Source organism: Falco punctatus (assembly GCF_963210335.1).
Source record: "Falco punctatus genome assembly, chromosome: 5".
In the NCBI taxonomy this organism is placed as follows: domain Eukaryota; kingdom Metazoa; phylum Chordata; class Aves; order Falconiformes; family Falconidae; genus Falco; species Falco punctatus.
In genome coordinates this window covers 9,605,151-9,631,602 of record NC_137584.1, presented here as the reverse complement: position 1 = coordinate 9,631,602, position 26,452 = coordinate 9,605,151, and the positions used below count along the sequence as shown (strand labels likewise).

General features: G+C 40.6%; 1 protein-coding gene and 1 long non-coding RNA gene across 5 annotated transcripts in view; one reads left to right on the top strand and one right to left on the bottom strand.

The window, feature by feature from the left end:
* PHIP (PHIP subunit of CUL4-Ring ligase complex) overlaps positions 1 to 11,505 on the bottom strand; it is a 118,531-nt gene extending 107,026 nt beyond the window's left edge. For all 3 annotated transcript variants that reach the window (XM_080388125.1, XM_080388127.1, XM_080388126.1), the window contains exons 1-6: positions 10,859 to 11,505; positions 10,662 to 10,720; positions 10,462 to 10,491; positions 10,246 to 10,305; positions 529 to 679; positions 325 to 423 (exon numbers count right to left, since the gene is read on the bottom strand). In XM_080388125.1, coding sequence (XP_080244251.1) covers positions 325 to 423; positions 529 to 679; positions 10,246 to 10,305; positions 10,462 to 10,491; positions 10,662 to 10,720; positions 10,859 to 10,904 — 445 coding nt within the window. In that variant the 5' untranslated portion in view covers positions 10,905 to 11,505. The remainder of the gene's footprint in view (positions 1 to 324; positions 424 to 528; positions 680 to 10,245; positions 10,306 to 10,461; positions 10,492 to 10,661; positions 10,721 to 10,858) is intronic.
* Positions 11,506 to 11,522: 17 nt separating this feature from the next.
* On the top strand, positions 11,523 to 24,258 carry LOC308064156. Of its 2 annotated transcripts, XR_013928258.1 has the most exons (4): positions 11,523 to 11,861; positions 12,168 to 12,295; positions 18,173 to 21,614; positions 23,408 to 24,258. It is a non-coding gene; the product is annotated as an uncharacterized lncRNA (long non-coding RNA). The 2 variants fall into 2 exon arrangements; XR_013928259.1 differs by having other exon boundaries at positions 18,173 to 24,258.
* The last annotated feature ends 2,194 nt before the right edge of the window (positions 24,259 to 26,452 follow it).

Below are 26,452 nucleotides of genomic sequence, written 5' to 3'. Positions count from 1 at the left end.
TGACAGCTTTATTACCTCTTTAAGAAAAAAGATGTTTTATTTGAATGTATTCACTGTTGAAATATATTTTATTCCATTTCATACTTCAGAGACAAAGTTAGCTTCAGAACAGAACTAGTGCATGAATTTACAATACACATTTTTTCCCCACACACAAACTGGTAAATATGACAACAAAACATCTTAATGAAAATAAAGGTAAGGTATATGACACAAACAAGGACAAATATAACCAGAACTGCTACTTAGCTCTCATCATCACAATAATTCATCACCCTGGAAGCTGGGTATTACAATGGCAGTGCCAGAATAAAATTGACTTACCTATACTAGGTGGACTACCATAATTTACAGGGGACTCTGGAGGCCTCCCACAATGTAGTGCAGCAAGAGCAGATCCCTTCCATACAACATGTTTGCAACCTGTTTTAAAAAAATTACACAAAAATTGTAGGCAAGCATTTTTTCATGTGAAAACACAAAAAAGGCATATCAAGAACTCTAAAAATTCTTATAAAATGTTCATACTTTTGTTTGTACGAAGCAAAGACTGTCTGCCAGCTCCTAATAAGGTCTGCACTCCAGGGACACTTTGGGGAATTTCTTGCTCTAGAAGTGGTCCAAGTCGATGGCATATTTGAAGCAAGTGATCAGGTGCCAAATGTCTGTAGTATTTCACCTATTATATGAAAAGAGCAAACAAAATAAAGAACATAATATTTCTGAAGAAGTACTGTTTTTTTTCCCCCAGATCGTTACACAAATTCGGAAGAAAACCATACTATATTAATGATAAAAACAAATCATGACCTTTAAGTACAATAATTCATTCCAGCTGTTCCTAATTAAGTATTCTATTCAGCACATGCCATTTTGTACAAAGAACGTTTTAAAATAATAAATTAAAAGGGAGGATAGAAACTGTTTTCTTCAGTTCTTGTACAGGATTTAGCATGTAGTACTTTCATCCTTCACAGAACCTGAAATAAGTCTTCACAGTTTAACTTTGCAGAATTAAAAAAAAAAAAAAAACAAAAAAGTACTGCAGTAAAAGCTTGTGATGTTTTGTTATTCCGCAACTAGAGAAGGTTGGAACTGACATTTTAGACAGAATGATGCTTCTGTATTACACCCAATTAACAAGAATATATACCTCCTCCTTCATCAAACATGCTCCTATCTTGCTGACACACCGTAATCACTTCATGTATTCTAGCAGTTTGCTAACATAAAGAGCGCTGCTGTCTGAAACCAAGGCTCTGGAAAAGCCTTGCTTACACCATTAATTCCCACCACCACTCACACAATCTTCCTAGTGAAGGAGGAAAAATTTTCTCTTTCACTCCTGTCATGGTTTGACCCTGGCCAGCAGCTCAGCACCACACAGCCGCTCACTCAGTGGGATGGAGGAGAAAACCAGAAGGATAAAAAAGCAAAAACTTGTGGGTTGAAATAAAGCCAGTTTAATAGGTAAAGCGAAAGCTGCAAGGCAAACAAAGCAAATTAAGGCATTCATTGACTGATTCCCATCAACAGGCAAACGTTTAGCTGTCTCCAGGAAAGCAGGGCTTTCCTTCTGTGAATTAGGCTACATTTGTAGGCGGCCTTGCAGGCTCTATGGATTTGACTGCCTAAAAGTTAAATTACTTATAAAATTCACACAAGTTAAACAAATGCTTTTCTTTTTAAAAATATTAAAATCTGTTGGTTTTTTAATAGTTACAGTTGATTGTACAGATCAACCAATTTAAAATTACTAAATCAAATGTCATCAGATAGGCACCCTGTTAGAAGAGTAGCAGAAAATAATCTGCTGAATTCAGAACTTGCTATTCTGATTCATTTTTCTTATCAGTAACATGCAAACAAAATTTGCTTTTTTCTACTTAAAAATCACAGTCAAAGTATGTCCTTGAGAGCCCTAAAATATCAGAACAGCCGTAAGAAGCGACAAAGCTATGTAGTTTCTGCCATCAACAGCCCTGATCCCTTTCCTTAGCTTTTGTTCTCCACTCCTGTCAACAGCAGTGTAAAAACTTAACAAATACCACAATCCGTATAATTCTATCTCAAACCAGACTTCACATCTGCAGAATCTGAACTTGTCTCTCAAAGGTTAATAATCACTGGGTTTTTTTTGTTTAACCCCAAGAACTACATGTGCAATAGTTGTCATTTTCTCCTGCTCAAGACCCTTCAGTTTTACAAATCCTCACAAACGCACAAAATCTAAAGTAAATGAAGCAAATCAGCTTTGACATATTACAAAACTACAGCTAGCTGACATCTTGAGTCATACTCCTGATGATTTGTCATAAGCCATGTGTTCACTTTTTTATTTTAGCAGAAATTAGGTAGACTGAATTCCTCATGCAGTTTTTTTAAGCAAATGTTTTGAAAAAGTAGATCTATTTGTAATATTCTTGATCATACCTATTAAAGATCTTATCTTAATTAATACCAGACACCCATACTATAGTCTTTCCTCATTTAAGTCCATTTGTGCAAAACCAGCTATTTATGACCAGTTATGCCATAGTTTTGTGATGCTTCTGTACAGCATTTATCTGAATAATCATTCAACTAAGCAGCATTCACAAGCAGCTCATTAACAAACTGGTTCAACAACACTAAGTGAGCTGTATGCTTAAAAATAAAAAAAAAATAAAAAAAAAAGGTGACAGTGGCCATCTAAACACTTGTCAGTTCCAGGAAGTTTATTAAAACTATTTCACAAAACATACACAGTCAACATTTGGCTCTCATTTTCCTAAATAAGGCTAAAGCACACACAAGAAACTTTTAAATATAAAAAAGTAAGCTTCATTTCACTGTAAATATAGGGAAAACCCTCTTATTTTATTATAGATTGTATTTGGACTCACTTCTCTTTTCATCCTTCTATAAAGAAATAAATGGTGGAATTTAAATAATTTGCTAAAACCAAGCTATTTAAGTTTTCTCTGGGTGAAGTACTTTCTCCTCTATCAGAAAAAATAAAATTATTTCAATAATATTGATAGAATAGTTCCAGTTGAAAGGGACCTACAACAATCACCTAATTTAGTCCAACTGCCTGACCGCTTCAGGGCTGACCAAAAGTTAAAGCATGGTATTAACGGCATTGCCCAAATGCCTCAAACACTGACAGGCTCAGAAACAAAGAAAGTAATAGAAATTCACCTTAGTCCCGAATCCTCCCTTTTGAAAAGGGGGGTGGGGGGTGGGGGGAAATAAATAAAATTTGCAGAAAAGAGAACCAATGTGTCGGCAACAACACAAGAAAGGACGAGGTAAGAAAGATTATTTAATACATCAAACAACAGAGTGGCTTGAAAGCTAAAATTATTCAGATTGTTCTAAGATGCAGTCTACCAGGGGACAATTCTTGCCCTGACAAACTGTAAAAAGAAGCTAAAAACAACATCAAATATACCTACCACCCTGTGTCTTCCTCCTAAAATGAATAATAACAAAATAAACCCTGTCATGAGTACAGGGCTCAAGTCAGATTTAAGTGTCAATTGAAAAAAAGTATTTTTTTTTAAAAAGGACACTTCACAAGTTTTGTCAGAAACAGAAAAGCTCATTACAACTCAACAGAATGATAGAAATTTGTCTTGCCATCAAGAGAAAAGTAAGAGCAAAAGGAAAAAAAAAAAAACACAAACCAACCCCAAACATGTATAGGTATTTAAAATTCAACCAGCTCTCAACGAAAAGTGAAAACTGGACTCTACAAACAGCAATTTTAAAATTTCATGTCAAAACTGTGACGTCAAACAATATATAAACAGCACAGATTTTTTCCTCTGCCAGTCTCACCTAGCTGAAATTCTAGCTGGTTTCTTTCCTCCTCCTATTAGGCTTCCTTTGCAACATCTAATTCTGCTCTTTTCTTCCAACAGAAATGCACAGAAAATACACTTTTCTAAGTATAATAATGAACTCTCTTTTTGCTCTAATAGACTTTTCACATTAAGACACGTTAATAACATTTCTTAAACATTACTGTAATAAAAATCAGAAGTCTCTTAGCAAGTACAAAATTTTCAGATCTTAAGCAAGAATAGTATTTTCTAGAAAATAAGCAGCAGTATTACCTTCAACTACACCCTTTACCTACTACACCCAACTTTACTTACTCCAAACAAACAGCATGGGAATATAAAAAAATGCAGCTACACAGCTAATTTGGACTAACATTCAAATCTTTATTACCTCTGAAATAGACCTGAAGTGCTTATATTTTCATTCTGCATGACTCTGCAGAATAATTCAGCATCAGAATCACAACGAATGCATCAACAGAATTATGATTTGACCTAGACTCTTTAGTTAAATCTGTAATACATAATGCAGTTATTTGCTGCCAGTGTTTTAGACATCAAGTAAAATATGACCCTATTCCAGATTCTGCTCTAAGCACTATGCATACTGAAATGTTCTCCGAAGTATAGTTGTTAGTGTTTTTTTTTCCCCCCATGCTAACAGTTAACATGCTTAACTGTAAGTTTGCCTGTAAATATCTTTCCAAAAAATACATTTCCACACAAGGACATTTATCAACAAAATCTAAGCCACGTACATTTCAAGATGCAAGAGCTCAATCCTACTACCCAGCAACTACCCCAGCTTTAACTATTCTGCTACATAACGTGTTACCCAAAACAAGCTCCAAATTGAATTACAGTAACTGTAACCCTCATTCTAACTAAGTACACTGTTCCACCAGCCACTGCCTGATCACTTTAAAATTAGGAATTGCAATGAAGTGCAATTACTTTTCTCTAAAGCAGTTCTTTTTGAGGGGGTGGGGGGGTGGGTATGCGCATGTGATGAACAACAGGGAGCAGAGAACCAGAGAATTAACAATTTTTCCTAAGCATGTTTATTTCTCACGTACGTTCTAATTATGCTCGAGCTAAAATTATACAGATACTTAGCCACTATTTTCTATAGGAATCCTTACTATTTTGACGTAAGATTACTTTTGCTGTAATGAAATAGACCTAAATCAACCATCCCAAGAACATACTAGTTTTTCAACTACCTAATGTTTTTAATAGGTGTGAGGCCAGAGCAGATAAACCTTAGTATCAGACTGCTGCAAGCTTACTACTTAACTTACCACATGAGAAGGTATGAATAGCATTTTCAGCCTTATGGACCAACACATTCAACTGTAACTATTGCTGTTAGATTACCTGTACCTATTTGCCTATCTTAAACTCATTCGTAATTTTTTTTTTTTTTTTGGGGGGGGGGTGTCTTGTTTTGGGTTTGTTTTTTTTTCAAATAAAAGGTACACCCTAGAAACTTGATACTGCTATTTAGCCCATCACTCATCAGTGTTTTTTACTCTCAGTTTGAAAGAACTAGCACAAAACAGTTGACTTAGCCAATCCTCTAGATTATCCATGGAACAAACAAAAGGTGTGGTACTTCACACAATGAAGAAGAGTCCCTCCTCATCAAAATATCATAGTTTGAACAGAGAGGCTCTAACATCAACTAAGTTCCCAGCTATGGGAATAATCTGTAGAAAACAAATGCTCATCTTTTAGAATTAAAAGGAAATCATTTAAGTTGACACACGTCCAATAGAAGCACTGATAATGAGACCAAAAAGACAGCTAAGGATTCACAATCATTTCACAGGTTTTCTCATCTCCAGTGCCAAGTCTTTCAGACTCCCTTCCAAACAACTGCAGAGACTTTTCCCAAAATACTGTAAAGAAAAACTAGATAATGATGCAGCTCTCAGATTCAAAACAAGTTTTATTTTTGCTCCCTATTTCTTTAAATACCTTTACAGCACAAGAACCCCTGAAGAAACAAACCACTCATCTGGTTACTTATTAAGAAACAGAATTATTAAACAGTAACCACAATCCTGCCAAAAAAACTTTACTATGTTAGGTATTGTAGAACAAGATACAGCGTCAGTGTACTTAGTGTCCCAGTCCCACAAGATATTCTTTGTAACTTTGGTTATACAAAGCTACATGAAAAGAAAGAACAGTGGAATGGCCTGAACATAGTGTTTCATCATTTTCACTTTAAATCAATCCCATTTAATAACTGTGGACAGGGGAAGAGGAAGGGACAAATGTTAGCAAAATAGTAATAAACAGTTCCTGAGAACGAGGCATACTGTCTACTAAACCAGTTACACCATCCCCCTATTTGATGTGAATCCCCTGCCTTCTCTCTCCTCAACCACCATCAACATGAATAAAAATCTAATTCACCAGAAAATGGTAGTTATGTGAATATTTTGGATAAGAAAGAAAATTAACACAATGGTTCTGATCATATACACTATGATGCCTGCACCCTGGAAGACTTCTAAAAAACCCCAAAACAACCCCACACCTAAAAAAAACCCCAAAACTAATCAAACAAAAAAAAAATCCCAACCACCCTCTACGTTGGCTTTAAATTGGTGTGGTGAATCTTAACAGTTGGCTTCATCCAGTTCAAGTACACTTTGCTCCCAAAAGGGGCAACCCCAACACGTTCCCCCAAGACTTCCATGTGCACTCCCATCATCTCCCTCATGGTAGTGGCAGGACGCATGTTGCTGCACACAGGAGAACTAAACCTTCTGAAAATTATTTCTGTACTGTTCATTTTTCAGACAGTTCAGCTCCCTTACCCAACCAACCACGCATTTGTTTGAGCACTTGTGCTTACACAAAGGATGCAGCAGAAATGCATAGCTTTCATCCACAGCATACAATTAGCGCAGCTACACAGAGAGTGAAACTGCAGCATGAAAAAAACAATTACCCTGGAGTCAAATGATGCACTATACCTTATTTGTGCATCAAGGCCCTAACAAAGGTGTTTTAAAGCCTAACTACACAATACTTAAACAACATCTTTAACTACAAACAATTCACAGGGCTGCCCTGCTCTTCTAAAGGGATCTGTTAAAATTTAATTTCTGTCCATCATGAGAAATCCTCAGTCTTTCAAGAAGAGAAAAACAGAAGACTTACAATTAATAAGCTTTCACAACTAATGCAAATGAATACAAAACATCCTAAGATCTGTTACTGAAAATTCCCACAATCCTTGGCACAACTAGGTTGAAGGTGGCCTAGCAGGAACTTGATTCTCAAACAGTCTTTGGTTATAGCACCAACAAAAGTCTTAATACCGATCATATAGAACTGGGATTGGCATTCTGAAATAAAAGGGTACACTCCCAAAGGAAGATTCAAGTGGTTTATACCACAAATGGTGACTGTAGAAAAACGTAATATAGAAATATTTGAATTAAAAAAAACAAATCACTTAAGAATATAAAACATAGTATAATAGCATTTCTGAACTCATGTTTTTTTCCTGTAACATCACAAGCATACACAGCACGGTGCTCATAAGAAAATGAAGCATTTACTTTTACTGACCAAACACAAAAATGAAGGTAATTTACAACATGAAAAATCACATCTGATTTAACATTATTTGCACAAACCAAGTTACAGAAATAAAAAATGTAAGGTTGTGAATTTTGGTCTAATAACAGAAACCCTAATAAGAATTCCTAAATAGATGTTTTCAAAATGAGGACAAAACCAGGAACACCATCATCTCTTGAAAAGATACCTGTCTAAACAGATATATAATAAAATGCATGATTTTGCCAACAACAGAACAGAAGCCTAGGATTAAATTCCATCCTGTTACACAGAGCCTTTAGTCCCTCCCAGAGTAGCAGTCAGATATATAACGCTGCATTTACTGGTATTTTTATTTCTTAGCTTTTCTCCTTTCAGTCCCTTCTGTGAAGTTTAGTGAAAGCTCAAGGCATTCAAGTTTGAGAAGTGGCACCAAAACATGGCAAAGCACGCAGTCTTCAGAAAGAAGAGTCAGCATCCTAAAGCTAGGATATTTTTTTAAATTAAAAAAATAATAAAAAAACAACAAAGAAACAGAAAGCTAGCCCGTCATTGGCCTCTATCTTAAAACCCAGAGGTTCTTTGGTTCGAGATACATGAGTTTTTGCCTAATGAAACAAGACATTGTGAAAAACACCTTTCCTATGAAATGTAACTGTCACCCTGCCATGCCAGCTTTCACAGGCCTAAAATGTCAAGCAATACAAAGTTCACAGATCTTTGACAACTGAAGCAAGAACAGACAGAGAGAATGGAGAGAAACATCAAGACCAAAGTAACCAGTTTTTTCCCCCTCTCCCCCCCCCCCAACACCTAGGTAAGGACAAAGTGGAAAAGGGCATATAAGCATTTATCAGGAAGTCTAAGAAAAGGAACAAGAGACTAGGAAAAGAGAAAGGACCTAGTCAGACATCTCATCTCCAAATATACATATCCAGGATCAAGTCCAAATTCTGAGGAAGTACATCTTATGTCATTACATACCTATTATGACTAAATTAGTCTTTACCTGCATTCCAACAAAAAAAAGTGCTTCTTGGAAAGAAGGGTCTGAACAAACTTACTTCTTATCAAGCCTTCATACTTCAACCTTTAAAAATGTCTTTTTCCTCACCTTCTCTCTCTTCACATCCTTGTATATCCTATGTAGAAGAAACCCAAATCCATTCTACACTAAGACTGCACCTCCAATTCTTTATAGTTTATAGGACAAATGAGAAAGGTTTGTGGTTTTACCAGGTAACTTCTGACCACTGAAACAGTTAATACAGATGTAACATATCATGCAAAAACATCAGCACTTTGAAATTCCCAGCTGAATTTCTTGATGATCTTTGATTTCAGGAAAATTGAAAGTATTGGTATGTATGAGTATGCTTTCAACAAGTCAACTGTTATCAACTCTTCCACGCCACATGCATTAAAATGTCTGGGCCAATCCACCTCTTGATCCAGAGAAAATCAAAGCAGTAAGTACTACAATAAATACCTATGCTTCATACTATAATATTAACAATGTAATTAAAACAATGTATATATCAACAAACTTAACTGGACACATTACAGATTGGAACTGTTCCATCTTCTTTTGTGTGAGCTCAAACGTTATCCACATTTCTAAGTCTCAGAAGTACTGGAGTTCAGAAATAACTGTAACCAACCAGAAAGCCTGAAAGGAAATCTCGCTTTTATGAACATTACAAGCACGGCTCACTCTTCCTCTGAAATCCTATTCAGAAATTCAGACTAAATTATACAACACTATATATATATATATATATATATAAACAATGCTAGCAACAAGTTGCTAACAGACAGAATTCAGACATCTTAATTGCTGTTTTCCCAACTACTGTAGTTCACAACACATTAAGAAAAAAAAAAAAAATCCTGGCCCCTCTCTGCTAGCAAGAGCCACACCACAGCAACTAATACTTTTTTTAATCACCGATATACACCATCTACACCTGAGATGAAAAGCATGCCCAGGGAGATTTAAAAAGAGGGCAAAAAAACCCCCCAAAACCACATAACTGAATTTTATGACATGAAATTGACAAGTCCAGTTATTCCCACACCCCAGATACGTTGTATATAAAAACCGCCAAGCCACATACCGCACCTTCCCAACACACACGGGCACACACCGACCCAGGAAGGCCACCCCAAACCAAACCCCAAACCCTCCATCCAGATCCCAACCCAGGCTAACAGCACTGCGAGGAGAGAACCGCCTCAGCACAGCGACCAAGGGCCCGATCCCCCGGTCACCCACGCCCGCTGCCCCACAGCCGGCCACCGCCGGGCCACCGCGGGCGGGCAGCGGGAGCCACCGGGGGCCGGAGCAGCGCGGAGCGGGGCCATTGTGTGCGCGGGCGGCGCGGCAGAGAGCGCCCCCGCCCGGCCGGCTCCGCAGCCGCCTGCCTGCCGCCCGCGCTGGCCCCGCCCCGCGCTGCTCCCGCCCGCCCGCACCACGGCCATGACGTACCTCAGCTCCCAGCCCGGCGAGGCCGGGGCTCTCGCATTAGGGCGCTTGTTGTTATTTACCCCGCGCCGCCGGCCCCGCTCCGGTGGCACCGGCGAGCCCCGCGTCTGCCCTCAGGGCCGAGAGCGGGATAGAGGAGGAAGGCGCCGAGATGGTTGTGTTTTTTTAAAAACATAAAAATAATCGCTAAAGGGTGGGTGGTTTTTTTTTTTTTTCTCCTTAAGTTGGCTTTTTTTTTTTTTTGCGGGAAATTCAATTTTTTTATTGGGCTGCTCAGGGAGAGTGAGGAGAAAAAAAAATAAAAACTTTGCCCGGCACACCGCGGTCGGCCCCGGCCGCCCGTCTTACCAGGTTCTCGTAGCTCCGGGGATGCTCCTTGCCCGTCCAGTCCGTACGCTTGGGCAGCAGCTAAGGGAGGGAAGAGAGGGCACCCCGTGAGCGACTCCCCTCCCCCGAAGAGCCCCCCAGCAGCGCCCGGGATGGGGCGGGGGAAGCGGGAGAGAGCGAGGGAAGGGGGAGGGAGGCCGCAGGCGGGGCGAGCGCCGGGTGCGCGGCGCCGCTTACCTCTTTCTCCGCCACTTCTCGGATCAGGACCTGCAGCAACAACAAAAGGGGGGGTGGGTAAGAGACGGGGGCCGGTTTAAAAAAAAAAAAGGCGAAAGGGAGAGAGAGGGGACAAGGCTGCGAGCTTGCCGCCCGATCCGCCGCCCTGCCCGGCCGCCCCCTCCCCGCCAGGCCCGGCGGCGCCATCCATCCATCCCTACCTGAGCCGCTTGCTGGCAGGGTCCGTCCTCCAAAAAGCGAGCGATGAGGAAGTAGAGCTCTGAGGGGAAAGGAGAGGCGGTGAGGGCTGGCGCTCGCCCCTTCCCCGCGGGCTTTTCTTTCTTCCCCCTCCCCGCCGCCCCTCTCCGGCTCCCGCCCGGCTTCCGCCGCCCCGCACGGCGGCTCCCCCGGCACTCACCCGCTCGCAGCTCCGCCGTGTGCCTGCTGCCGCCGTCCCCGGACATGGCGAGGCGAAAAACGAGGAGGGGAGGGGGGGAAGGGGGGGGGGGCTCGGGCCGCGCTCCGCGGCAGCGTCGGGTCCCAGCGAAACGCGTCCGCCCGCCCGGTAGCTGTCACTGTTCGTTCACCAGGAAGAGTCTCGGCTCCACCATTCAACCCACGGGCAGGAGGAGGAAACAACAACTCACAGCAACCCGCCGCCAACGCCGCCGCCGCTGCCGCCGCCGCCGCCGCCGCCAGCCAGCGCGAGCGAGCGCGATCCCTCCGCCCGGAGAAAGAGTCCCCTCCTCCTCCTCCGCGCCCCCCTCCTCAGCCCTCCCGGCCCCTCGCGCCGCGCGCGCCGCCCCTCCCCCCCCCCTCCCGCGCCCCTCAGTCCCCGGCGCCCGGCGGCGAGGGCGGCCAGGCGGGGAAAGGGGGGAGCCGCGTTCTCCTGCCCCCTCTCCCGCCCCGCCGCCGCCGCGGCAGCCGCTGGTGCTGCCCAGCTGAGGGGAGAAGGGACGAGGGCGAGCACTACGTGTTTATTAGCGGGCGGGCTCAGGCAGAAGATGTCGGAGCGGCAGAGGCGGGGTGGGCGGGAAGGCGGCGGGCTGGCGGCTGAAAGGCGCTTTCTCTGCGAGGTGCGGGCGGCCGGAGCGCGGAGGGATACGACGCACGGGGAGGAGGGGCTGCGGAGGGGCAGCGGCTATTCGCGGCGGCGGCGGCGGGGAGGCTGGAAGTTACCGAGTTTCAGTGTCGCAGAAATGGGAAGCGAGTGAAGCCAAAATGCCCCTGGGGAGCGCGGCCCCGCTGGTGAGGCGGGCTGACGAAGCCCGGCCCTCCCCCTTTCTCTCCCTCCCTCGGCCGCTCGCCGCGGCTCCCTCATCCCCCGTGGGCAGGCCCCTCCCGGGCGCGGGGCTCCGGCGGCCCCGGGCTCCCTCAGACCCCGTCGGGGGCCTCGGGGCGCCGCGGCTCTGGCTCTGCGCGTAAGTGCCGCTGTCGGGCGCTGGTGGCTCTTCCTCGTGTCGCACCGTGCCCGGGTTCCTGCCGGGGGTTTGGAGCCGGGAGGAAGCCCCAGGGAACCCCAAACAACACGAAACGCGCTGTTCTTCGCTGTCTGGCCGGGCTGCCTCGGCAGCTCCGCCTGGGTCTGCCTGGCTGCTTGTAGCCGTCGCCACGGGGGCGGAGGGCGAAGGGCTTGCAGGGTGCGCGGCTTGAGAACTTTCCTTTAAAAAAAAAAAAACAAACCCAACCCAAACATCTAATAACGATTTTATTCATTGTTCTTGCAGCCAGGCACATCAGACAAGTGGGACTGACGAATCTTCCGGCTGCTGAGCGCGATGGCAAGAGGAGGAGTGTTGTCAACGCGAGGACAAGCGAGGGATGGCGATGCCTGCAACCTATGGCTGAACCGCAGGTAATTCACTAGCGGATCAATAACGTACCGAAGGTTCCTGAAAGGCTGCGACATTGTACGGAGTCTGATTAGCGGATAAATAACTTATTTATTTAATGGTTACTAGCTCGACGATACCGAATAAACGTGCTAGTTTGTGCTGTAACTGTTCATTGTGCTGCTTACAGTAAAAAAAAGGCAAAGAAAATAAAACCAAAGCAAATGTCCACTGATAAATGCCTTTAAAAAAAAATCTATCCGATGAGGAAGGGGGTTAAAAGGGCATAATTACTTGTCTAAAGACTGGTTTGCAGTGCATCTGTGCTTTTTCAGGTCGAGTTGGGGCCTTGCAAGAACAAACATGTTTCTGGACAATAAGAATGAATTTAGTAGGGATCGAAGTAAATGGGGGAAGCTGACATTTTTTAATACTTAACATTGCCCCAATTATTAACTAGTGTAACTTGTGAGCAAAACCAAAAGTATGTTTGCGATGATATAGAAACTAGACAAAGAATGTGTAGTGTGTAAAGACCCTGAAGCTCTCAACTATATAACTTCTAACAAAATTCAATTTAAACCATATTTCTGTGCAGCTGAGGGGAGGCCGAGTTGAGCATTTTTATACGTATGTTTCCAAGGCCCGTGAGCTTGGTGTACAAGCCTCCTGCTTGAGCTTTGTGCTTGACAGGGTGAGAAAGCTTGCTGCAGCTACCCTTCTGCTTTATTGCATAAACGTAACCATGAAAGGTTAGAGAACGGAGGCTAAAATGTCATGTATTTCCATAAAGTCATATTACAAAAAGTGATAAAAATTAGGTTTATATAGCAGACAGCTAGTTGCTATGCATTTTGACATACAATTATCAAATGTCCTAAAAAAATCATTAAAATCATAATCTAGCAAGTGGTGTGTAATCGATCATTAGGGTAAATGTATTTTGTAGTATAGATTTTTATCAAAGTAATAAAATTGTCCATACTAGATTTGATCACTTAATCTGTAGCTGTGCTCACTTTATATATTTAAAAATGTACGGGTGTCTCCCTTTTCCCAGTTTTTAGAACAATAACCACTCTGTTTCAGCTTTATTTTAAATCCATGCTTCACATAACTGAAATGGCAATGAAATCATATCTACCATCTAATAAAGATTTTTAAAGTAAAGTGACTTGAGTCTTTTCTTAGCAATGTAAAGTATGTATTGTAATATCTCTCGTAGGTGGTTCTCACAACAAAGGGCTACATGGATAATGTGATTAACGTTTTACTTTCCCTTGATGTTTACATAAAGGAAAGTATACTTATGTATGATATCACTAAATCTATAAAGCAAGGAATAGAGAAATTTTAACAGTTAAAGAGTCTGAAAGTAGAGGAAAACTCTCCTGAATATATTGAACTTCCCCATCCTTTTGGCAACTCATAACTTTTTCTGGTGCGGTTTAAAATACAGCCCACAGAATCAAAATATTTTGGTGTTTTGACAGTAAAATAAAGATAGTGTTTTATTCAATTTTTGTAGAGCACCAAGCAAAATGGAATCCCAGTCTGTGACTTGAGCCTGAGCATCACAGCACTGCAAATAATATTTAATAAACAGCTTTTACAAACATACATTCCACTTGTTTTTACAGATGAAATCCGATGGGGCTTCTTGTTTATTTGTGGCTTAAGGTGGAAGTCACACGAGCCACAAGATGCAGAATTATTATTGTTTGGTGATGCATGTTAGAATGAGTCTTAAGAATTCCTGCAGCAGTAAACAAATACTCCAGTAATTTTTCAGAGATATTCTAACAGTGGTTTTTTTCCCTATTGCAGTTAAATTGAGGATGTGTTTGTTACGTACACAAGTGGAGAAGAATATCCTTGTCTCGGAATTTTTACTGTCTTGATTGTTTTGCTTTCAAATAATGCCTTTTCTTTCGTGTGATCTTGTCATCTTACATTATCCTTAAGTAAAAAAGTACATCAGTTCTGCTTTGTCGCTGAGATTTAATGTTTTTTAGGAGGTATTTCTACTCTGAAAGGTCTGCGTTTAAAAAAAAAAAAAGTAGCAATGAAATTATTTTCCTTTTTCAGCTCTAATAACTGTTAGAGTTAAAAAGAAAATCTCTGATTATTTTAATCCAGTGATTTTACTGTTTTAACATCTGACAGCTTTACGTATTCTTTTTGCAAATAATGGGTCCTGTTATTTTATTTTGTGACTTTCAAAAGTGAACATTCATACATGTTCACTAAAATAATTTTATAAAAAATCAAGAACAAAGTTTACTAGATTTTGCTGTTAATGAAGTTGAAACATAAAACTTAGTCAGCTATGGACTGATCCCAAGGGTTGTTTGGTTTGGGGTTCTTTCCCCGTCCCCCCCATACCTTGGCCTTATATATAAAGATATGTTCGAATTCTCTTGAACTACTCGTTACTTTTGACAGACAAGGATGTAGTATCTTTGGTTTCTTCGTGTTTTTTCTGTATCTTAATAGTTTTGGAGGTTTTTTACTGATCTTTTTTCCTGTCATAATTGTTCATATCAGTTATCAGTGTGGTTTAATAGCCTGCAACCAGAAAATGTGTTACTTGAAACTTAATGGTGGCAGTTCCTAACATGAAAGTCCTTTCTGCTTCTTGTGAAATTTGCTCTTTTCATTTTCTTTCTAGACAAAGGAAAGCATTTAGGGTTTGTAAATTGTCAAGCTGAACAATGTAGCTAAATATTTGAAGCACGATGTTGGCGGAGGGAGGTTGGTTGAGAGCACCATAAAGCATCAGCTAAGCTTTCCTCAGGTTTTGTTGCTTGGTTGGGATTTTGGTTTAGTTTTTCTTTTTTGGTGGAGTTTTGTCGCCTCAAGTGAGAATTATCACCACCAGTTCCTTGCCTTTTTGTGACTGTTGATTCTTACTCTTGAAACCAACCACTAATCTTAAAAGGGCAAGAAGTGAGCAATGGTACTTAGGAGGCCAGCCAACTTTTTTTATTATTACCGTGTATATTAAGTATCTGCAGAAAGAACCAAGTGTGCCAAAATCCAATAATACTATGAGTAAATTCCTTCTGCAGTTTTAAACAATAACATAAAATTTAACTAAATGGCTTCACATCAGAATTCTTCTAAATACTCGTTCATGCCTCATGCCAGGAATAGATCCTTTCTGCACCCTGAACTTTCAACTAAGGAGTTCCTTACAGAGTGCTTAGCCGCTGTGCATTCTGCCCGCATCAGATATAAAATAGTGGACTGCATGTTCTTTTCTTTACCGTTATTTCCTTTTTCAGTGCATGAATTACCATAGAAGATGGATGTCTGCCCACTCCAACCAAAACACACTATTTCACCTTTTGCTTCCTTCTTCCTGTTGCTGAAAAGTAGCATAGAATTAGTTATCTGTATTACGCAAACCACCATCAGCACTGACAAATTAACTTTTCATAAAAGCACACAAATACATTAACCTGATAAGCATGTTTCTTACGTGTTCTCTCATGCAGCTAGAAGAGTAAAGCAAAATCAAGTCACTTATGAAGACATCATTCATTTTTGTTTAAAAAGAAACAGTGAATCTACTGTCGAGCTTCTGAAACTAGATCTATATGTCATTTATATTTTGAGCAGTAAATGAGTTTGAATTTCATCCAGTGACCCTAAAAACCTCTTTAGGGTTGTTACCTAAATAAATATGAATTACACCAACCATGACATTCTTCCAGTTTCACTATTCTGTCTTTTGAGTACAAAAAACTTCCCTTATGAAGAGAAACTAGGAATTAGGCCTACGTAATTCCTACTGAATAAAGGAATTCTCCCGTTTTATGGTGGGGGTTTGTTTGGGTTTGGCTTTGTTTTGTTTTAAAGCAATTTAATTTGTGCTCCTGTATTTTATGAAAGACCTTCCATTTTTACTGGATCAGTTTGACAGTACAACTTTCTATGCTGAATACATTCCCTAATTATCCAGAGAATTTTGAGAAAATGATTAAACTGCTGTACTTAATTGTTTGCTATTGGGCTTTTCTTCACGGAGAATCTTGGATAATTGCCATGTTCGGTTTCACGTCCATTTGATGTCTCCAAAGTTTTCTGAGAATTGTAAGGATTACGGGGAGAGGGGGTGGGGGTGGTTAAGTGGAGCTTTCAATAAAATGAATGCACAGGGTGTATTTTAGAGGAGAGCTGCTCCATAATGAAAGTAGGAGTAGAAAAAAAAAAGTTTACTGCATTGCTTTGTATATTGACAATTATTTTCTTAGATTATTACTTTGAGAAAACTTTTGAAAAAGTTTGCTGCTACTATACTTACTAGAAAGGTATTCAATATGCTAAGGCAATTTTTGTTGAGCAGGACTCTTAAAATAAGGTGTAGCATTGATTCTTTCACTGGTTTCATATTAGTGTTCTAAGTCTAAAGTGACGGATTTTATTTGTGTTGATAAATTATTAAGTTTATTAAGACATGATTTAAGTGTCCTTCAGTGACTATTTATCTTTCTGTTTCTCTAAATGAAAATCTAGATTTCTGTTTAACCGAGTTTGAGGGCCATTTGTGATTAAGGCTTTGGATTTGATTTTTTTTGAATTACAATAGTAGCCTGTTAGAAATGCAACTTTTTAAAATACAGATGAGGGGTTCTTTGACTCTTCAGAATGCAGCTGGTTATCAGCAGCTTCGGTATAGACTTGGAACTCCCCTGAAGTTAATACAGTGGACTATTAAAGATCTACATCTGTGTAATAACTTGAGAGATTCTGTCATATTGTTATCCTTATGGGCTTCTAAACCAATATAAGAATAAAAAAGCTCTATTTGATAGCTGGTAGTAAATCTTTTTTAAAAAAACAAAACCCCAAACATTCTATTTATTACATATTCAACATTGAGAATATGGTAATTTTTTTCTAGAACTCTTAATATGAAGCCAGTGAAACAAAACAATGACACATCTTTTGTTGGAATACTGCACTGACTCTTTCATCTTACCTCCAAAGATTTAGAGTTCAGAAATATATGAGGAAAATAGTTAGGGTGAAGAAAAAATACTCTAGGAAAAGGATTAAAGACCAAGGTAAGGGAATAAAATATTTGGAGGAGGCAATACTTAAGTATGGCATACAGAATTTCTCTGCTTCAGAGAAGATAAAGCAGGATCTTCTTTAAATTCTAGGACATAGTTCAAGAACTGAAATAGTTGAAAGATTTCAAATTAAAAATTATGGTTTTCCCCATCAGGAAATATAGCCATCCTTCACTTTTGCCTCAGAAATTGCTAAAGCAAGGATTTTAGCAGTCTTCAGAAGAGCTGAACACTTCTATAGGTAACATCATCCAGTGACAGTATACATATGTAATTAGAAAGATCATCAGTGTGATCCAACACAGCTGCGCTATGTTGCTAGCTTTAAGACAATCCTTAGTTTTTCCTGAGTGTTTCCTTCTAGTGTTGTTTGATTTCATTTAGAGCTGCAAAGTATTTTTATTTCTACATAGCTGAAATACCTGCTTTCCCAAAAATAGTAATGATGTAGTGCAAGAGGTACCAATATTTGCACTTAAAGATTTTAGTGCTGTTAGCATTGAACCATTTGGCTGACAGTGCCTACTTTGTGTAGCATATATGATTTGTCAATCATCCGTGAAATACACATCACTGAGATTCTGATCTCCGTTTATTGTTCAGTCTTCTGAGAAAATACTGGGCTTCTGATCCCAATTTCTCAATATTTTGTATTCATCTATAGAATCTACTTAATGCCTTGAAAGGATTATTTATATTTTTCATTTGCCCAGGTAAACTGTAGAAGAGTTTTGGTGTGCCAGGTAGGCATGGTGTACTAATTGAGATATTAATTGGGTAAGGTAAACTGCTAATTGACTCAATCTCTTGATTTTACAGGTTTTAAGAGTACCAGAGAGAGGAATTGTGATTGGACCACAAATGACCCTTGCATATACGTGATGCTGGTTAAGGGTTTTTTTGTTTGCTTCCTTGTTTTTAACGTAATACTAACGTAAGATGGAGATTGGCACGTGTGCTTCCCTTTTCCCAGGTGAGGACCTACCACAAGATTAAAAGATTGTGATCACTGTAGCTCAACTAATGTGCAGTTTTCCCATGCAAAGTGGAGCAGCTTATTTAACAGGGGCTAAGAAGAACCCTCTTTCAAGGATATTTACCAAGGTGGCTAGCTCGTTCTCTTCAGAAGTACAAAATACTATTTTCTCTTCCCTGTGGAAGAGTTGTAATGGAAGTTGGATCCCCTTGTGCACCAGAGCAGATGAAAGCTACAAAGTCGTTGGATGGAAGGCAGAACCACCACTCTGCTTGGGACCTAGTTTGGTAAGCATGCTCTGGAAATGCTCCTTGAACGGGATGTGCAAGCGAGACAAGGAGATTTGTGGATTATGGGCTAATCACAGCAGGCAGCTTTGGGCATACTCAGAAGTCTTTTAGATGCCCAGAAACTTCTACTGTTGGGGAATTAAATATCTACATTTTTAATAGTAAAATAATGTGAATGTTATTTTATAATTACTGTTACACACATTCTCACCCAGCTTTGGGTCAGCTCATCACTAATGGGTGTTCTTGCAACAAGCTGTGGAGCGTTAACACACTACTAGTTTCTGCACGCGTGCATTTTATTAATGCTCAGACTTCCAAGATCAAATAAAAATTTGAACTTGATCTTTCAGATCAAGTTTACTACTAATTGCCTCTTGGCAGGCCCTTCAGCACTGAGTAACACTAAAACTTAATCAACTAACGTAAAGAAAAATGATGTCTTACAAAGATGAGATTGAGCATTTAAAGAAATACACAGGTATTTATTTTTTAACATAGTTCTAATTTTAGAGTTGTTTATTCTGGCTATAATAAAGCTACGTTTATTTAGTCCATATATTCAGGTTTTTTTGTATATATGTTTGAAAGTGCTGTAAAAGAGAAATGACTGTGTAGGATTCATTGACCTTTTCACCTAAATACAACTACAGTTTGAATCGCCTAGTTAAAATATAAGTCACGACAAACCTGTATGTCAGCATTTGAGGAGTTGGGACCCTTCAAAATCCTTCTGTAAAAATACCAAGGTCCTTTTTGTTTGTATGCAAGTTATTTTTGTTCTTAAGAAGCAGTTTGAGACATGTTTTAAGTTTTATCTGTTAGAAATGGAAGCTAAGGTTTTCACACTTTACTTTCTTCTAGATCTGAGCAATAAAGAACAATACCAAATTCCCACACTTTGAGAAATAAAAATAGAAAACATTATTTCTCCCATGTAGTCTAATACAATTTATAAAAATCATAGGGTTTGAAAAGAACAAGGGCAGTTTCTGTTGAGCTGCAAGAGGAATTATCCACACGAAATCTAGGTAACATTGAAAATAAAATACCGAGGTTTTAAAAGAAAGAATCACATGGATCCTGTTAATCACAATTTCATCAGGACTTAATCTTTGTATCTCAAAGCTCAAATTTCAGGATGTAGTTACATTTCAGAGAATTCTAGAAAATCTGTTTTGTACGAACAGAAAAGAGAGTTGCATAATGAATTACCAAACATGCTTCCTGCAGAGCCTGCTGGTTGTCAGGTGTTTCTCGTTTTCGTTTTGCTGTTTTAAGGGATGAACAAGGAGTGTAGAGAGAAAATGAGAAAGTAGCAGATGAACTAGCGGAAGTCCGGGGTAAGTCACCTATGCTAAAGGAAAGCCATTTAAAATTGGAAAAAATAAAAAAATTGGACAGTCCCTTAGGAAAATGTTAGGTCAGCTGTCTATTCTTCAGCTAAATGCCCCAGTTAAGGAAGAATGGATTTATACCAGAGTTCTGAGTCAGTAACTTAAAATCACAGAGGTTCCCCCTGAACTTCTAGTATTGACCTTTCTGGTTACCATAAACATTACAGCAGGTTCTCAAACCCCAGCAGGACATTCCTTTTGCCAGATCGGCAAACTGGTAAGAACAGGCAAGGAGAAGGCTGAGGCACTCAACTTTTTTGCCTCAGTCTTCCCTGGCAACTTCTTTTCCTACATCTCTCAGTTGGATGGACTGCAAGATGGGGACTAGGGGAGCGAAGTCACTTCCACTGTAAGAGAAGATTGGATATGTGACCACCTGAGGAAGTTGAACATACTCTGTTCTATTGAGACCCCCGCCTGCAGTACTGCATTCAGCTCTGGAGTCCTCAGCACAGGAAAGACACGGACCTGTTGGAGAGGGTCCAGAGGAGGGCCACAGAGATGATCAGAGGGATGGAGCACTGCTCCTGTAAGGACAGATGGAGAGCTGTGTTTGTTCAGCCTGGAGAAGAGAAGGTTCTGAGGAGACATTACAGTCTTTCAATACTTAAAGGGAGCTTGTAAGTCGGGGACAGACTTTTTAGTAGGGCCTGCTGCGATAGGACAAGGGCTAATGGCTTTAAACTGAAAGAGGGTAGGTTTAGACTAGATAAAAGGAAGAGATTTTTTTTTTTTATGATGAGGGTGGTGAAACACTGGAACAGGTTGCCCAGAGAGGTGGTAGGTGTCCCGTCCCCAGAAACATTCAAGGTCAGGCTCGATGGGGCTCTGAGCAACCTGGTCTAGTTGAAGACGTTCCTGCTTGTTGCAGAGGGGTTGGACTAGATGACCTTTAGAAATCCCTTCCAGCCCGAACCACTCTATGATGATTCTACGATGATGGTGGTGCTCTTCCTCAGACCCTGCACAGCAGTTGCTCACAGTCTTAACAACATAGGCAGCTGATTTCAAATGCCCAGACCTGAGCCCTGGTGCTGCTTAAGTTGTTACTTAAAACTTATTTTCGAAGTAGTCGGGAAGTAATTCACCTACCTACCTCATCCCATTTAAAAACAAAACACTACATGCTGCTTAAATTCTAACAACATAGTGGCACCTCTGCTTTGTTTTTTTTCCATTCAAAGTCCTTTTCTTTTGAAGTCCTCTACAAGTGCTAGCGAAACAGTCCAAATTATAAGTCCTAAGTCCCCTTTATTTGGGTCTTTTAATCTAAACTAAGTAATTAACATTCAAGTAAAATTAGAAAAACACTCAACTGAAACTCTGATTTACAGTCTGCCACTCCCTGTGTATCCAAGATTTCATCAGATCGAGTCTAGCTCTGAAATGTGTTGTTCCCATATACTCCCAACCCTGATTTTTGTCTTGAAATTTTTCAGCAGCCAGCGTCCTTGAATTTTTCTCCTTCCAGGAGAGTGATGTGTATGCCTCTCGGTTCACTGGCTGTTGGGTGTTTCTAATAGCGTAGGACTCTCTGTAGGAGGCCAGGTCACGGCATACTTGGAGGCAACAAAATTTTGAATTCCAGTATACAGAAGGTAAGGAGTACTTGTATTCCTCAGTTTTGAATGTTACCCATACCAGTAAACTGAAGATTAGTAGTGCCCACACTATTTCTGAGGCCAACTGCCTCATGCTGATGGCCATGTCCATATTATTAAACTTTTTTAACCACCAAAACAGGGTGGCTGCACCTGCATTGCCAGCTGGGGTTGAGCTAACCCCTGACCCATGCCAAGGGTTGCTTGGGAGAGCGCTGCTTGGCCTGCAGCGGGTGCAGGGACCCTGCTGACCACAGTCTAACAGTGTAAGCAGTGGGCTTCAAGCCCTCAGCTCTGCACCCTGGCACCTTTTAATTTGTTAGCATAGTCACAGCCTTTGCAACAAACAAAACCACAGGCTGCCATTGTGCTTTACTTCTAAAAAAATCACATGTCTTTTTAGTGAAGTATAGTATATGAAATATGGCGTATGTCCAATGCAGATATCCTTTGTTAGGAAGTTCTAGAGGCCAAGATAAATCCTATCTGGTTTGTAACAAACCCTAATACATCTCCATTTTTGCTCAGCCTTGGAATTATTTGATTTTTCATTCTGTCCAGCAAATAACGATAAAACTCTGAAATGCTTATAATGATCATAAAAGCTTCTCAGGGCCACATGAAAGACCAATTAAGGAAGAGCTGATGTGGAAAGAACACCTGGAAAATAGAAAGTACAAAGTTGCTGAGAAGTTGAAACAATGTAATATTAAATGGCGGTAAACATACATTAACGCCTGTCAGGGAGATCCAGGGTTCGTCTCAAACATCTACAGTGTTCTAAACTCTAACCAGTCGTTACAGGTAGTCAAGAGCCGGTTGCAGTTGTTTGCAACAAATGTATTTAAAAGTGCTTGAGGGATACTGCCATCAAAGGATTTGTCAGACTGTACTAGGAACAGGAAGGCTCGTGCATGAAAAGCACTGAAAAGAATCCTGAAATGGGATTTGGGCATAAAGCTTCTTGCTATCTTGTTCTTACCTGGTGAAAATAGGGCTACTGGGAGGGGAGGGGGGATCACCCAGTTTTGAAAAAAAATAATATATAACTGAGCCCTTTATTCACGGTCCAATAACATAAAAGGTATCAATCTGCTAAACATGACAGATGCACCGTCGTAAAGAGATATGTGATACCAAACACATTGTCTAACTGCTTCCCAAAATAAAGGAGACAGTTGGTATCTTCCATGCTTGTTGATATAAAACGAGGCTATTTTTATTAGTGATAAACTGAATCAGTCATGGCATTTTGTAAGAATGCAACATTTGTGCTGCTGGCTGCTTTCTACATATTATTTCATGTGTTTCAAGATCTATAGACCTCAAGCACCAACCAATGCTAATACTGAAGCATTCATCAGATGAGTGTTATGGTTTTCACTTAAAAGACCCAGCATTTAAAAAATAAGTTGACACCCCTGTGATCATGCAAGTGTGAACGGGACAGTGCCTTGAGAGCCAGAGAAACCTAGTATCAGCTGCTTAAAACTTGGGCGGCAGCGATCCCCCTTGCAGTTTCATCACAGAGGGTGACATCTACTTGTAAATACAATTTCAGTTTTTGCTAGCCTTTGGGATACCTTTACAACTATGTTCAACTGCTGCTGTAATTGGCACTTGCAACTCGACGATTAAAGTCAGCTTCATACACTTCCCATAGTCCTAACAGCATCTCCACTACCAGAGAGCCAACCGCCTCTTGTAATTAATCCCCATTAACATTATCCACATCCACTATCTTTGACTAATTATTGCCAGCTTTCTGACTCACTGTGGTCGTTGAACAGAACCAGCTGCCAGAAGTCACAACCAAATCTATCCTCTTGGAAGCACGCCCTTTCTCTGCTACTCGGCGTCGGAATAACCTGCAGCAGTCACATCGTTCCCTGCGATGAACTACCGCTAACGCACATGTTGTGAATTCATGGCCTACACCTCACCTCTGGCTGCTGAGGCCAAGCAACCCTCATCTGGTGCGTGGCCACTTAACAAAGAAGTCTCACAGTAGTAGTAGAGGTGCCGAGCTCATGAGGCCTTCTCCGGGCTCTCTACCTTGATGTGCAATCTTCCATCTCACCTCAGAGGTTGGTTCTGCTGTCACTGAGGTGGACACTAGACTTCTCAGCAGCATCTTGATGCCAGACTGCTTATCCCATCTGATCACCTCCATGGCAAAAAAAAAAGGCATCAAAATTTTTATCTTCTACCCTCATTTTAAGATGAGCTGAAACGTTGATGTAGACTTTAATTCCCATCATGGAGGATGCTCTCTTGCTGGCTTTGGAAGGGAGTCTCAGCTCACTGAACCCTCTCACCATGAACCCACACTTGGCTGGAGACTCACAAAAGTTATTTTTAAATTGGTTATAATACATTTATAAATCTGTGTAATATGCTGTGGTAAACTTTTAATAAAAAGGTTCTGGACTCTGTCTCCCAGAATTACCATAGTTTAAATTTTCATATACCTAGTTTCCTTGGGAGGTGAAGCAGGCAAAGCTTCCGCAAAAACTCCGTAAACTCATCAGCACAACTTGTAGTTATCCTACAGGTGGAAATTTGGCACTGATACATAAATGATACTTAAGGGCAAAAATGCCCTCAAGGAAGTAGACGAGAAATGTATCCCAGAGAGGAGGGGAAAAAAAAAAAAAATAAAAAAAAAAAGTACCTTCAGTAACTCATACCAACTTTTGTTGATAAAAGACCTGGGGAGGCCCCGTGAAATACTCTAGTGACATTCAAGGCTCGCTTACACATGCAAAGAATTTTACTATGTTTCTGTCTTGTACCTGTTCCCAGAAAAATGTTTCTCCCATGTTATGCAAGATCTCTTACTCCACACCCACCCAGGTTACAGGGGCAGACTTCTTCCCCTCTTACCATTTGCCCCTCTCCCAGCTTGTCTTCAACAGAACATTGCTTTGAAATCACCGCAGAGTGCTCACACATCTCCTCTCCCACATCCAGCCACGAGGGACCCTTCTTCCAACCCCATCCTGGGACAAGCCACAGCTCCCACAGTAGAACCACTCCCCTGCTTTGGGGAATAATGTGCAGCCACCTTTAAAACGACTGTGAACAGAATCACAACAATTCTCCAGACCCACCACGCCTTATTCTCAATTATTCTACGTTCCACTGACATACATACATCAGTTTCTTAGTCTACAATAGAAACAAATCCCTTAATGTTAAAGAGTTCACATCTTATTTTTTATTCACATCTTATTCACATCAACCTTCTTATAGAATATTCCTGATATCTGTAACATCAGAAATCAGGAGGGGGTTGGTTTGAAGAAATTGGCCCTTATATTTTATTCTGATTCTTCTATAGAAATCTTTCCTCCTGTACTGGGCACTGGTGAGGCCCCACCTCGAACCCTGGGTTCAGGTTTGGGCCCCTCACTGCCAGACAGACATTGAGGTGCTGGAGTGTGTCCAGAGAAGGGCAACGGGGCTGGGGAAGGGTCTGGAGCACAAGTTCTATGGGGAGCAGCTGAGGGAACCGGGGGTGTTTAGCCTGGAGGAGACTCAGGGGGGGAAAAGCTTATCGCTCTCTACAACAACCTGACAGGAGGCTGTAGGCAGGCGGGTGTCAGTCTTTTCTCCCCAGTAACAAGTGACAGGACAAAAGGAAACAGCCTCAAGTTACACCAGAGGAGGCTTAGATTGGGTATTAGGAAAAATTTCTTCTCAGAAAGGGTGGTCAAACGTTAGAACAGGCTGCCCAGGGAGGCGGTGGAATCACCATCCCTGGCAGTGTTTTAAGAACCCATAGATGCAGTGCTTAGGGACACAGTGTAACGATGGACTTGGCAGTCCTGGGTTTATGGTTTGGACCTGCTGATCTCAAAGGTCTTCTCCAACCTAAATAACTCCATTCTATTCTCTGTAAGGCATTCCAGACAAAAGTTCTTGTTCTACAACCTTTATTTTGTGAGGAACTAGTGACATTTTATATTCATTTTGGAAATAAGACTGAGGACTTTGACAAGATCACTACTTCCAGGTGCTGTATTGTCATCTTATATGGCTTTCCACAAAATTGTTCATTATTAGAAGATTCGTATCAGACAGCTCAGTACCTGAAAACCTCCAATACAAATTAAGTTTTTAGAGGCCCCAAGCCTGAAATTTGTTTCTAAATGAGAATCAAAACAGTGATAAAACAATTCCTACAAGTTATACTACTGTAACTTAAATGCAATACTAAAATCAAGCACAATGGCCTCATGCACTTGTTTCTTTTTTAAGCGTAAATTCTAATTATTAGCTTTGTCCTTATCTTAGCAGGCATGCAAATATGCTTTTCCATTCACATCTGGAAAAATTAAAAATTAGTATCAATAGACAAATTTAAAGTGCAATGTTAGTTAAGCCATTTTTCACCAGAAATCATTTATAGCAGCTTTGAAAGTGCTTACAGGAATTTTGCGGCACCAGTCAAAACACTTGTTAGTCTCTCCCTGTTACATACTAACTACTTTGTTGCTAATACCATGGTTCATCACAAAGGGAGCAATATATCAAAGTACTCTACTTTGATCTCCATTTTCTATAGGAAAGCTGTAATTATTTCATTCTGATTATAAATACAGAATTGGACCTTACAGAAGGCAATTGGCAATTTGGCAAGGCAATCTGGCTATACCTAGCCAACTAAGAGCTTTACAGTAAGTTCAGAGTTTCTGAATAAAACAAAAAGTATGCTTATTACAGAGAACAGCATTAGAAAATCCTTACCTTTACAAAAAAATAATGGCACTGAACATTCTGGTACATCTCCTAATCATTATGTACGCAGCAATTTAACCAGCAGTGAAAGC